Below are 13,326 nucleotides of genomic sequence, written 5' to 3'. Positions count from 1 at the left end.
TTTAAAGACTATGACTCCGATGATTCGCAAGCCAATTGCAATTTGCAAATACGCACGGATTTAATTAGTATAAATAGTTATTGCGGATTTAATAAAAACGACAAATTTTTTTAAAGTAGACATGTTTTGACATCTCATGATGCAATCTTCAGAGTAAGTGAAATAATAAACTTTAACAACGCCTAAATAATAAATTTTAACGACGCCTAAATAATAAATTTTAAAATTCACTTACAAAGAATTCACTGAACGTATCTTCATTTTTTGCTTTTATACCCCGATATGCAATTTTTTTCTGCTCTTGCTTGATGGTTTTTCTGCATCTATCAAATTTACTGTAACCTGAGCTAAAGCACAAAAAAATACAAAAATAATTTGCCCTGTTTATCTACATAACTATAACGTAGTAAACACTTGGCAATGAAAGAACACGTCATTGACGCTTGCACTCACATATGAGCTAATTAATTCTGAAATTAATTCTACCTTTAGACTCATGGCTTTGCAGCCTTCGCCATATGCAGCCTTTCGGAGCGATTATCTTAGAATAGTATTACCTCAAGGACAGCAGCTACAGTATAAATGTATATAATGTAAAATATTTACTCAACCACTAACACTGATCTTTAAACACTGGTAGCCAAATATTGGCAGAATTGAGAGAGACGTCCTGGCTTGCAGCAACATTCATGTATTGACGATAGGACTTTTTGTCATCTTTTGTCTCAATCTGATAATAATAACGGTGAAATGCTTCGTCGTCTTTTGTTGTTGCCCAAAGATAAACAAAAACTTCTTTGGCAGTCTCGGGGACGTTAGCGTTTTTTAGCTCGTAAATATTGGCGTCTCCTGCCATATCCGGTAGCTCACCATAACTTTTTGCAAGGGGTGTATATGCCATTTTTACGAACTAAATGTTAACAGTTCACAATATAAGTTTAAAGAATAGTTTTAATTTGCATTATCAATAAGTTTAGTTTTGCCAAAAAACGAATGAAAAGTACACGCCTAGGCCAATGGCCAAGGTCAGTTGGTGCAACAAATCTGTCTTTGAGACATTCGATGAAAATTGCTTTTACTTGCATTGTGGTGTTTCAAAGATACTGAATTCTTTCACTAATGTGTTTTTTCAATTAATCGTTGAATAAAAACACAATTGGGCAAAGTTACGCAGCTTAACATGTATCGAAAAATCTCATTGCACATTTTCCTTTTGTTGACACATTGCACATTTTCCTTTTGTTGACACGATTTATTTCGTAAAAACACAGATTATATGTTAAAAATATTTGCTTTACGTACATATTTGTACTTCTTCTCTTATTCGACTCATCTTCGTTCTCGTTGACTATCAAACAGTATTTGTGAGTGATTTTTTAGTTGCTGCGTTGATACATACACCAATGAGCAATGAGTCAATGATATAGATTGACATACGCACAAATATAAAATCGGAGGTTTGTAGGTATGGCGGGGGATGGGTTGAAAGACCTGTTCTTTTGATGACATGCGTTATCAATTTAATAACCTATGAAATGGAAATTTGCCAAAAGTTATTTTGCTGGATTGAAAGACTAAGTCTAAAGTGTGTCGAATAACAGAAGAAGTACAAATATGTACGTAAAGCAAATATTTTTAACATATAATATGTGTTTTTACGAAATAAATCGTGTCAACAAAAGGAAAATGTGCAATGAGATTTTTCGGTACATGTTAAGCTGCGTAACTTTGTCCAATTGAGTTTTTATTCAACGATTAATTGAAAAAACACATTAGGGAAAGAATTCAGTATCTTTAAAACACCACAATGCAAGTAAAAGCAATTTTCATCGAATGTCTCAAAGACAGATTTGTTGCACCAACTGACCTTGGCCATTTGCCAAGGCGTGTACTTTTTATTCGTCTTTTGGCAAAACTAAACTTATTGATAATGCAAATTAAAACAATTCTTTAAACTTATATTGTGAACTGTTAACATTTAGTTCGTAAAAATGACATATATACCGCTTGTAAAAAGTTATGGTGAGCTACCGGATATGGCAGGAGACGCCAATATTTACGAGCTAAAAAACGCTAACGTCCCAGAGACTGCCAAAGAAGTTCTTGTTTATTTTTGGGCAACAACAAAAGGCGACGAAGCATTTCACCGTTATTATTATCAGATTGAGACAAACGATGACAAAAAGTCCTATCGTCAATACATGAACGTTGCTGCAAGCCAGGACGTCTCTCTCAATTCTGCCAATATTTGGCTACCAGTGTTTAAAGATCAGTGTAAGTGGTTGAGTGATTATTTTACATTACATACATTTATACTGTAGCTGCTGTCCTTAAGGTAATACTATTCTAAGATAATCGCTCCAAAAGGCTGCATATGGCGAAGGCTGCAAAGCCATGATTCTAAAGGTAGAATTAATTTCTGAATTAATTAGCTCATTATTATATGTGAGTGCAAGCGTCAATGACGTGTTTTTTCATTGTTAAGTGTTTACTACGTTATAGTTATATAGATAAGCAGGGCGAATTATTTTTGTATTTTTTTGTGCTTTAGTTCAGGTTACAGTGAATTCGATAGATGCAGAAAAACCATCAAGCCAGAGCAGTAAAAGCATTGCACATCGGGGTGGAAAAGGAAAATTGATGTTACGTTCAGTAGATTCTTTGTCATTGGTTATCGTTGAAAATGCGCGTAAAATTTCAGAAAACCCTGCATTAATAGATTTTTTTGACATATACCTTAATATTCTTTAATGTTGAACATTTAGTTTTAGCGACAAAGCATTGAACATGCTGAACAAAATAAAAACGAGACAAAAGCGTGCAATGTTCAGCTCAATTCATAAAGACCACTTGATTGCACACTGTGCACGATCAGCGAAAGAAACCATCGATTTTCCTCAGTCATCATTTCTAAACAATTTTCATGAGATATCCATGAGATCTTCGTAACTCTACAATCTTTTTACTGAGAAATTCCACACCAATCAAAGTAATAAGGTCACATTGATCAATCTCGTATATTTTTGCTGTGTCCGCATGCATTTGATCAAACATGAGTACCATATTTCTTTTTTATTTTCAATCTCCAGTCAATAAACCAAGGCACAACAGCAACAGTCAAAGTAAACAGCATTTTCGAAAATGACCTTCAACTGTTTACTCGTTCAACTAATAAATAAATAATGAGGGCTATCTGGTGTTTTTTGGATGAAGTAAGAAATTCACATTTTCACATATTATCCAGTACTTTCGGTTTTAATCTGTAGCTAATGCAGTCTAGGGTCCCTTTGATCATTAAAGTAATAAAAATTGATGATACAAGGTACAATGTTCATGTAATTTTCAAAACTTAAACGTTGACATATATTTATCATTGCGACAAAGAAAGCTAATAAAACTCAATTTGAGATTTAAATGTTTCAGCTGTATACAGGTGCATTTGTTCGTGGTCTTGTAAGTAGTCTATTACCAATGTCATCTTACATCTTTAGACTTCTTTCGCAATACCTGTTTATTGGAAAAACAATAAGCAGCCTTTGGTCTCGTCCCTGCCACTTTCCACTGAAACCAAGTTTAAAGGTAAAAGATGAGAAACATGTTGCTGTGCAACAACCATTCTACAATGTTCACCATGATGCTGTAAGTCAACAAACCTGTTACAAACTTTGATTTAATTCAAGAACATGAGTAATTTAGATATCATCAGCTTATTGTGTTATCAAAAACTAAGTTAAAGAATTTCTAATTTGCTCTGCACTTGCGTCTGTATTCTGTAAAACAAATTTTGAAATTTCATCATCAGGAATAAGTTCAACATAATCTGCAAAAAGTTTGTCAGCTCTACTCTCACAAATATTGTGTACAACACAACATGCTGCAATTTTCATAGGCAAATGATCTAAATTTGTATATTTCTTGTTAAGTAGGCATCTGAATCTATTTTTTAAATGGCCAAGTGCACACTCTACGACTTGTCTTGCTCGACTTATGTGGTAATTAAATTTCTTTTGAGCAGGCCTGAGATTGCCATCGTTGGGATGCCTTTTCATGAACCATGGTAACAGTGGATATGCTGGATCACCAATAAGCATGAATGGTACATTCACAGGATCGATTTTCATCCTGCCTACCTATGATCTCGGCAAAGAACACGAAGTGAATATCAATAGCAAATGTATTGCAAACAAGATCATAGATAGATGAGATGTCTCGCTAACCGGGCTCATATGAACAGGCCCTAATTCAAGGCAGCTAGTTACGTCGATCAAATGAAAATAAATTATTAATTTTCCTCAAGATAGTCGTTGGAGGTCCGTTAAATCTGTGTAATATACTAGTACACGCCATAAGCTGCCTCTCGTTCTGAAATGTGCAAAGATTTTAAGTAATATTATCGATTCTTCATCGATGTAATAGTAAATATCTCAAGGTTTGTTAGGCACACCTAAAGATGTAAAATGTTAATGCATATCTATTTTTAACGTTGAAAATTTAAATGCCACGTCAATAAAACTTTATTCAACCAAAAGCAATCTGTAGCTACTGACCTCGACACAAAAAGGGAAAAAAAGTCATACGAAAGGGAGATTAATGATTGTGAGTGATTTTGATATTTTATCTTGATCATAAGTTGACAAATTTTACTAACTACAATGAGATACTTAAGAGCAAAAATATTCTTTTTTTAGTTAATTAATTCATCATATATGAAACGTGCAGCTGCTTGAACAAGGTTATATTTCTCAGTTTTCCCATTATTGTTAAATTTTCGTGTATAATTTTCACACGTATATGAATATTAATTTGCATGCATACATACAGTTTGACATTAATTGTTCTTAAAGAGTCACATATTTTGCATTGGTAAAGAATAAGTGGCTAAAATAAACATTGTGTATGAACCCTACTTAATTCAAAAAAACTTTTATATAAATACGAAGGGTTTCCTTTAAGCAATATGCCGAAGAAAATAAACAGAAGAGATTACATTTCCCAGATAATTCTAAATTTCGAATGCATCTCTTGTGTGACACGCACGCACTTATTGTAAAGTTTCAATAGAATTAGAACTCACTGGAAGGCGACACTCATTTTTCACCCAGTTTCCGTTTGACATGTGCTCGCCCGGTTTACTTTCACAGACTGGAAACTAAATGGCAAGGGTAATAGCTTCGGTTACTTCCCGGAACATACTTGCAGGCTACTGTGTGGTTCTTTATAATTTACTGTATTATAAACAAAAATTGCTGTCATATGTAAATGATATAATTAACGTACTTGTACCTGTTTACTAAGGAACCAAAAGTTTATGTTCTAACAAAAATGAATCCTGATATTTAAAGTTTTTACCTCTGAGTTTTGTAGTAAATTTTAACCAGTTCATAGGATAAAATTAATTTTGTAGACAAAGAAACAAGGCTTTTTTAACAACAGTACAGTACAGCTAATTTTCTTGACAGGAAAAATTTAGGGACTACTGCAGTTTAGCGGATACTTTAGACGCTGACCCTAACCCTAACCTTAAAATTCTAACGAAAAATGACCACGCGCTTCACATATAAACCCTTCGGGTGTCAGCCAAACTGCAGTTTAGCTAAAACTTGTGTTTCGCTGGTTAGTTGAGCAAATATTGCTTAAGTGAATATTTAATTCATCATCTGTTTTGTTTTATACAAAGGATAATATTTTAAAATATTGCAGCATACTATCGCGCCAGTTCTTGGAAACAATCATACCCAAGAAACCAAAGTCTCTTAATGACATTTGTTTTCCTTACCCTCCTTTGCATTTGTATGTCCCAGCTTGTTTTTGTTACTCATATCAGTCATATGACTTTATTTTCGCAGCCTGTTTGACATGATGACGCAATTTTTACTCGTGATTTTAAGTAATTTAATTTTCGTTACTACAAAAATAGTTTCAATAAAGGTCTGACAGACGTTAAACTTTATACGAATATACTTTCTGTTTTTATTGTTGCAACTTCCAACTTGGTGATAATATATGTAAATCTTTGGCGAGTAACTTTGTCAAGTGACTATCAGCCATTAGAACTATCTTTAGGTTATGAAGGATAAAATATTCTTTCAATTACAGTGAGAAAACAGATTTGGCAGTATCAACGACTAACGTTGGTACAAGATGAAGTTTTTATAGCAAGATTCAAATGTGCTAAATGTTCTAAAGCCTTTCTCGCCAGTGATATCATTCGAATATGCAACGAATGCAGAGCCTGAATTGTGTTTGTGCATATCCATAGTTTATGGCATAAATGTGTTAACACCGAGTCAATAATTCGAACTTAAACTTGAATATAAATCAATCCCGTACGTTGGGACGTCGGTATGAAGATGTAGTGGACCTTATATGAAGTGGCTAAATCTAAGTGCCGGAAAGGAGATGCCAATTCATGGTCATAAGTGTTCAATATGTAGCTGTATGATCCTAAATATCTCTTGTTTTCGTCATTGCACACTTGTTTTATGTTTTGTTGATTTTCCCAGTCTAAGTTGTCAAAGATATTTTCTATGTACTATTATCACTTGGTTTTATCCTATAATTTTAAAAATGATTTGTGAGTATAGTGATATTCACAGTGATACCTGCTCATGCGATAACCCATCACAACAATAAACAGAATTTTAGAGCTTATTCCTAGAATTCTTACATTCTGCATCATGCTTTTGAAAGGTAGTAAATTTCATTATAAGATATCTATGCTCAATGTATTATAATACATTGGTCAACAGCAAATTTGGTGTCTCAGTTTTGTAAACTGATTTTGGACAATTTTGATGTGCTGAGTCCAAAAATAACACTATTTTTGCTGGGTCAGGTCGAGATTTTAAGCTATCGTTAATTTTCTATTTTTTAACTTTTAAATACCCGAGAAAGGTACAACAGAAGTACTAACCATTTACCTTTTAAAGTTCTATCATCTGAACAAATTTAAATTTTTTAGCACTAGCAATACAAAGAAGAAAGCATTTGAATAAGCAATTATTGATTGAATTTCAATTAGGAGTTTAGGTTTTGCGATTATTATGGGATATTTAAAGATAAAATAAGGCTTTATTTAGCCCATACTGGAATTCAATGGTAAAACTTGTTAAAACACACCAACATATTAATGTAAGTAATAAAATAAAAAAAATAAAAATATGTTTTTGCTATGTTTGTGGTGAATACACATTTGCACCAAATCGCAATACTGTCACCACCTTTATGAAGCGCGTTTACTATGCATATTTTGGCATGAAGCTCGGCGATCAAGACAAAAGTTGGGCACCTCACATGGTTTACAAAAGATGCACAGAGCATCTCTGTCAATGGAGCAAAGGCACGCAAAAGTCCATGAACTTTGGCATCCCCATGATTTTGCGAGAGCCTTCAAATCATGCAACCGATGGTTACTTTTGTGCTATCAATGTCATGGGAACTAACAGAAAAAATCACACAACACTGGAGTATCCCAATCTACCGTCAGCTATGCGCCCTACTCCTTGTAGTGAAGAAATTTCCCGTACTTCTATTTCAAGATACAAGTATTAAAGAAAGCAGTGGCCAGGATGAAACTCAAAGCATTGCCACTACCGATGATGCATCCTTTCCCGTTGACAATGATGAGCAGCCAAAATTGTTTTCCAAAACGAACTAAACTCTTGTTCGCGTTTGCCGAACTGCCAACTTTTGCATCCGTTTGACAGCATTGCTAAAAAAAGGTAAGTCTTCTTCCGTACCAGGCACCAGGAAAAAAGATACTGGCGACTTTTTACCGCAATGAATAGTAGAGCTAATGAAAATCTCTACCTGGAAACAATCGACGCTTTTTCATGCAGCATTCTTTACGTGCTACACAAAATTTCTTATGACCAACATTGGCTGATTTGCGTTGACTTAAAATGGTCAAATTTCTTGGTCAACAGTCTGGATTTACCAAATACCCATACTTTTTCTGCCTCTGGGATAGTAGGGATCGTACTCATCATTACGTGAAAAAAGAATGGCCAGTACGTGAAGAGCTTGCAAGTTGTAGAGCAAAAATGTGATAAACAAGCCTCTAGTTGACAGGGGACGTATTTTATTTCCTCCACTGCACATAAAGTTCAGTTTGATAAGGCAATTCACTAAAACTTTGGATAAAGATGGACGGTGTTTTCAGTTTCGTTGTAAAACCTTCCCCAATTTTTCAACTAAAAAATTTAAAGCTGGTATTGATCCCGAAAATCTTGGCTCTTTAAGCGATGAGCAAGGAGAGCGCTTTCACCATGACTTAAGAGAAAAGTGGGACATGGTGATGATGGCGGACTGCTGTTGGAATTTAAAAAGAGATGTGCAAGCACCAAAACATTCGCGACCATCAAAAAAACCGAAAATTTAGACCGTAATAATGCAAACATTAACTTTTCATTTTCAGTTAAATGTACTGTACATGAAGTGTACATGATTCTTTCTTGGAATACTGAAATTTTATCATAAAAACTGACATTTTGTTTTGAAACATCTTGAAAACATGTAAATCTTGAAAACATTGTTTTAAAAAAATATAACTAAAGTCGTATAATTTCAAATTCAAATTTGCAAAAAAAATTGACCTCCGAGAGCAAAATGAATGTTATTTCTAGATTTAGCATAGCAAAAATATAGTAAATCAGTCAAAAAATATCAGACACCTTTTAAAAAGTTTCTTTTTGTTGACCAGTGTTATATACCAGCATTCAGTAAAGTGTATATTCAAGGATGAAAATATTTTGACCATTTCTCCCCAGCGAAGTTATGAAATATTAATGGTGTTCTTATATACTGTCTAAAATAATAGAAAGTCGAAATTCTCTTTACCACTCTTTCTTCGGGTAAAACTTAAAAACGGCGTAAAATTACCATGTTTAATATATTATGAAATCAGTTATATTCATCTGAATCGAATTTTGGATTCTGCATATTGATCAGTGCAACTTCAGCCTGGGTCACACTATCGTCTATATTGACGAAAACAAAAACGAAACAAAAGTTCGTGAACGAAATGCATGCCAGACACGTCGAAAAATTTCAAGCATGTTTGCAAAGCCAAAACATTTTTGGCCAATAAGCAAGCGGCATTTTTGACGGATTAGAAACAATGGCGATCTCTAAAAGAAAAAGATTACTTCTTCTTAAGAAAAAGTTACTGCTTTGAAAGTTGAAAACAAGCAACAGCAAACGTCGATACTGGATTCCTCCATTTAATAAACGACGTGATCGCCTTGGACTATTTTAACAACATTATTAAAGAATACAAGAGCCGAACAATGTAAATAGACACATAGGGCCTGTTTACACTGGTCGTTTAGATCGATCCTATAGGGAGGGCTACTGAAAAGCCCTATAGGGAGTACCTAATGTTAGTCATTAAAGTTCATTAAAGTTCATCTGAGATCGACCCGGTTTATATGTGAACGTAAGTGAGCTTATTTCGATAGAAAGGTTTGGCTCCCATGCAGTTTCCGCAAAAACGCAGACGCAAATTTATCTCAAAATTTAAAATCAAAACAGAGAAAAAAACTTAGAAAATGGCGAAAAAACGAGAGGTTTGGTCAGAAAAAGACTGTTTAGCCCTCCTCTCGGTGTACGGTACAGAAGGAATTCAACAAAAGTTGAAAGGTACCAACAAAAACGGTGATATTTTTTAAAAAATCAGCATTATAATGAAAAAAAAGTGATAGATCGTGATTGGACGCAATGTAGAACTAAATTTAAGCATATGAAATCTGAATACAAAAAGTTCAAAGACACATTATCACGATCAGGAGGTAGGAGAGGCAAGGAACCTAAATTCTTTAAGGTTATGGACAATTTCTTGGGTGACAGACCAGAAGCAAGGGGTGTAAAAAACGTCATCGATACATCTGATGAATCAACGTGCTCATCAGCTGATGCTGAAATAAAAAGCATTAACGTGCATGATGATGATGGTAAGTTATCGTGGATGAGTTGATATCGAGTGTTTTTTGGCAAATGAAAATATTGCTTTTGCGTTTCATAGCAGACGAGCTTACAAGAAAATACGGACACGGGAGGATCATTGAAAAAAATGTCCTCAGTGCGATGAGTTTGTGGAGCTTATGACAGCCGGAGCTCATGTTAGAAACAGCACTGCAGTATACGCTGATGATGATAGACTTGTTTGCCCATATTGCGATTACATTAAAGCAGGTGACTAGAAGAGCATTGCATGTGTGTACTATATTTTGTTTTATTACGTCGTAACATTTATGAGATATGTTATGTAGATGTCAGTAAGGCAGATGAGAAGTTACCTAGTGAAGCAAACGAGGAATCCCTACCATTTCAATATGAAAACAAATCAGTGCCAAGGAAAAGAATACCAAGGGGAAAGGCAAAGCCCTCCATCATGCAAGTGGCATTCAAGAATGCAATGAAAGAGCACAAAAATATTTCAAGGAGTCCGATGAAATGTTTTGTCGGAAATGAAAAAAGAAGCAAAAAAAGAGCGATAGTTGCGAAAGGAAGAGCTTAATGTTTATAAGGAGTCAATGTCCCTTCTTGCAAATGAAATAGCAATGAGGTCTCAGCCTGTGCAACAACCATTCTACAATGTTCACCATGATGCTGTAAGTCAACAAACATATTACAAACTTTGATTTAATTCAAGAACATGAGTAATTTAGATATCATCAGCTTATTGTGTTATCAAAAACTTAGTTAAAGAATTTCTAATTTCTCTGCACTTGCGCCTGTATTCTGTAAAACAAATTTTGAAATTTCATCATCAGGAATAAGTTCAACATAATCTGCAAAATTTTTGTCAGTTATACTTTCACAAATATTGTGTACAACACAACATGCTGCAATTTTCATAGGCAAATGATCTAAATTTGTATAATTCTTGTTAAGTAGGCATCTGAATCTTTTTTTTAAACGGCCAAATGTACACTCCACGACTTGCCTTGCTCGACTTATGTAGTAATTAAATTTCTTTTAAGCAGGACTGAGATTGCCATTGTTAGGAGGCCTCTTCATGAACCATGGTAACAGTGGATATGCTGGATCACCAATAAGCATGAATGGTACATTGCAGTCACATATCTCTTTTCCTCCCTAGAGTATATCAAGACCATTAATTTTCTAGTGGCTATTATCAAAAATGCAGTAAAATTTGCCTCTGACGTAAGATAAGCTTTTTATTATAAGAAATGAAAACTTACATTTGGAAAAAGTTTTCCTGCTTCAGCTTTTGAAAACATTCACGAGTTTGACAAAACTCTTGCATCATGGACTTGACCTGGCCACTTTATGCAAATGTCAGTGAATCTTCAAAATTTTTTAAATATAAATTTTTTACCTTTTAAGTGTGTGTAATTTAATTCACTTTGTGTAACTTACTCACTCAACTAGTTGAAACACATGTCTAAATTAATAAAAAACCTATTTTACATCAGTCACTGTTAAACTCCACCATGGGATCTAAAAATTGTTAGAAGGTGAAAAATGTCAGTTTAATAACAGGGTGGCAAAAACTTACTAAGTCAACCTTGACAAAAGCAGTACGTTTTGGTACCTGTATTGATGATCTACAACAGCTTGGAGAACAATAGACTAGAATCCTTTTCGATTGTAGTAATCTTGTGCAGAATTTGAAGGTGCTACAATTTGAATATGAGTGCCATCAATGGCTCCAGCGCATTGAGGGAAGCCCCATGTCGGTAGAAAGGCATCAGCGATAATCTGCAGTCTATCGCCCGTTGGCCATTTGATAACAAGACACAGTAACGTCAACAATAGCTTGGCAAACCTCGTTATCGATTTCACAGGCTGTACTTTTCCTATACCAAAACGCCAAGCTAAAGAACGCAAATCTTCATTGGTAGCCAAATGCCAAAGACAAATTCCTACTCTTTTTGGCACAGGGATAGCCTTTCTGAAAGTTGTATGTTCTCGCAATAAAGTGTCATTGATCTTGTCGAAAATGAAATCGAATGTTCCCTTAGACATACGAAAATTTTCTAGCCACAACCCATCATCTTTCCACATATCGATAGTTTTTTCCCAGAACAAACCGGTGCCTTTGCTTGCATCCACCCAGAAACGTCTTTCACGCATTAATTTATTTCCTAGAGCGTTATTAAACCAAAAATAAAACTGGTCGTCCCTTCTTTTACTTCGCTGTTTTCACAGTTTCAAAATATATTTCTTTTTCCTTTCACGACGCATTCGCATCCTTTTGTGGTATTCATATGTAATATTGAAAATGGTTGCGATCGCACTTGCAGCTAAATCTAGAGATCGGAGCACAGACGCCACATTGGGATTGCAATAATACAAATATTACACTTTGTTGTCAAGGAAACTAGCTCAGCTTACGTGTAGCGTCAGTTAAGTGTGAACGCTCACAAATTTGAGCTTGGCAATTCACAGGATCGATTTTCATCCCGCCTACCTATGATCTCAGCAAAGAACAAGATCATAGATAAATGAGATGATGTCGCTAACCGGGCGCATATGAACAGGCCCTAATTCAAGGCAGCTAGTTACGTCGATCAAATGAAAATAATTTAATAATTTTCCTCAAGATAGTCGTTGGAGGTCCGTTAAATCTGTGTAATATACTTGTACACGCCATAAGTTGCCTCTCGTTCTGAAATGTGCAAAGATGTTAAGTAATATTATCGATTCTTCATCGATGTAATAGTAAATATCTCAAGGTTTGTTAGGCACACCTAAAGATGTAAAATGTTAATGCATATTTATTTTTAACGTTGAAAATTTAAATGCCACGTCAATAAAATTTTATTCAACCAAAAGCAATCTGTAGCTACTGACCTCGACACAAAAGGGAGAAAAGTCATACGATAGGAGATTAATGTTTGTGAGTGATTTTGATATTTTATCTTGATCATAAGTTGACAAATTTTACTAACTACAATGAGATACTTAAGAACAAAAATATTCTTTTTTTAGTTAATTAATTCATCATATATGAAACGTGCAGCTGCTTGAACAAGGTTATATTTCTCAGTTTTCCCATTGTTGTTAAATTTTCGTGTATAATTTTCACACGTATATGAAAATTAAATTGCATGGATACATACAGTTGGACATTGATTTGTTTATTATTCTTAAAAAATCACATATTTTGCATTGGTAAAGACTAAGTGGCTAAAATAAACATTGTGTATGAACCCTACTTAATTCAAAAAACTTTTATATAAATACGAAGGGTTCCCTCTAAGCATTATGACCAAGAAAATAAACAGAAGAGACAATATTTCCAAGTAATTCTAAATTTCAAATGCATCTCTTGTGTGACACGCACGCATTTATTGTAAA

At 34.4% G+C, this 13,326-nt stretch overlaps 1 protein-coding gene across 1 annotated transcript; it reads right to left on the bottom strand.

Moving 5' to 3' along the window:
* Nucleotides 1–11,595: 11,595 nt before the first annotated feature.
* LOC124455818 (protein ANTAGONIST OF LIKE HETEROCHROMATIN PROTEIN 1-like) lies at nucleotides 11,596–12,099 on the bottom strand. Its single transcript, XM_047006436.1, has one exon. It carries the CDS (start codon nucleotides 12,097–12,099, stop codon nucleotides 11,596–11,598), a length of 504 nt encoding a protein of 167 aa, XP_046862392.1.
* Nucleotides 12,100–13,326: the final 1,227 nt, after the last annotated feature.

Source organism: Xenia sp. Carnegie-2017, unplaced genomic scaffold (genome assembly GCF_021976095.1).
Source record: "Xenia sp. Carnegie-2017 unplaced genomic scaffold, XeniaSp_v1 HiC_scaffold_4, whole genome shotgun sequence".
Lineage (NCBI taxonomy): Eukaryota > Metazoa > Cnidaria > Anthozoa > Malacalcyonacea > Xeniidae > Xenia > Xenia sp. Carnegie-2017.
Note: the sequence above shows the minus strand (reverse complement) of the source record. Positions and strands in the feature narration are given on the sequence as shown.

Bases quoted from the DNA above. Each gene is read 5' to 3' on its own strand.
- LOC124455818 (XM_047006436.1), bottom strand. From the start codon at position 12,099: ATGCGTGAAAGACGTTTCTGGGTGGATGCAAGCAAAGGCACCGGTTTG.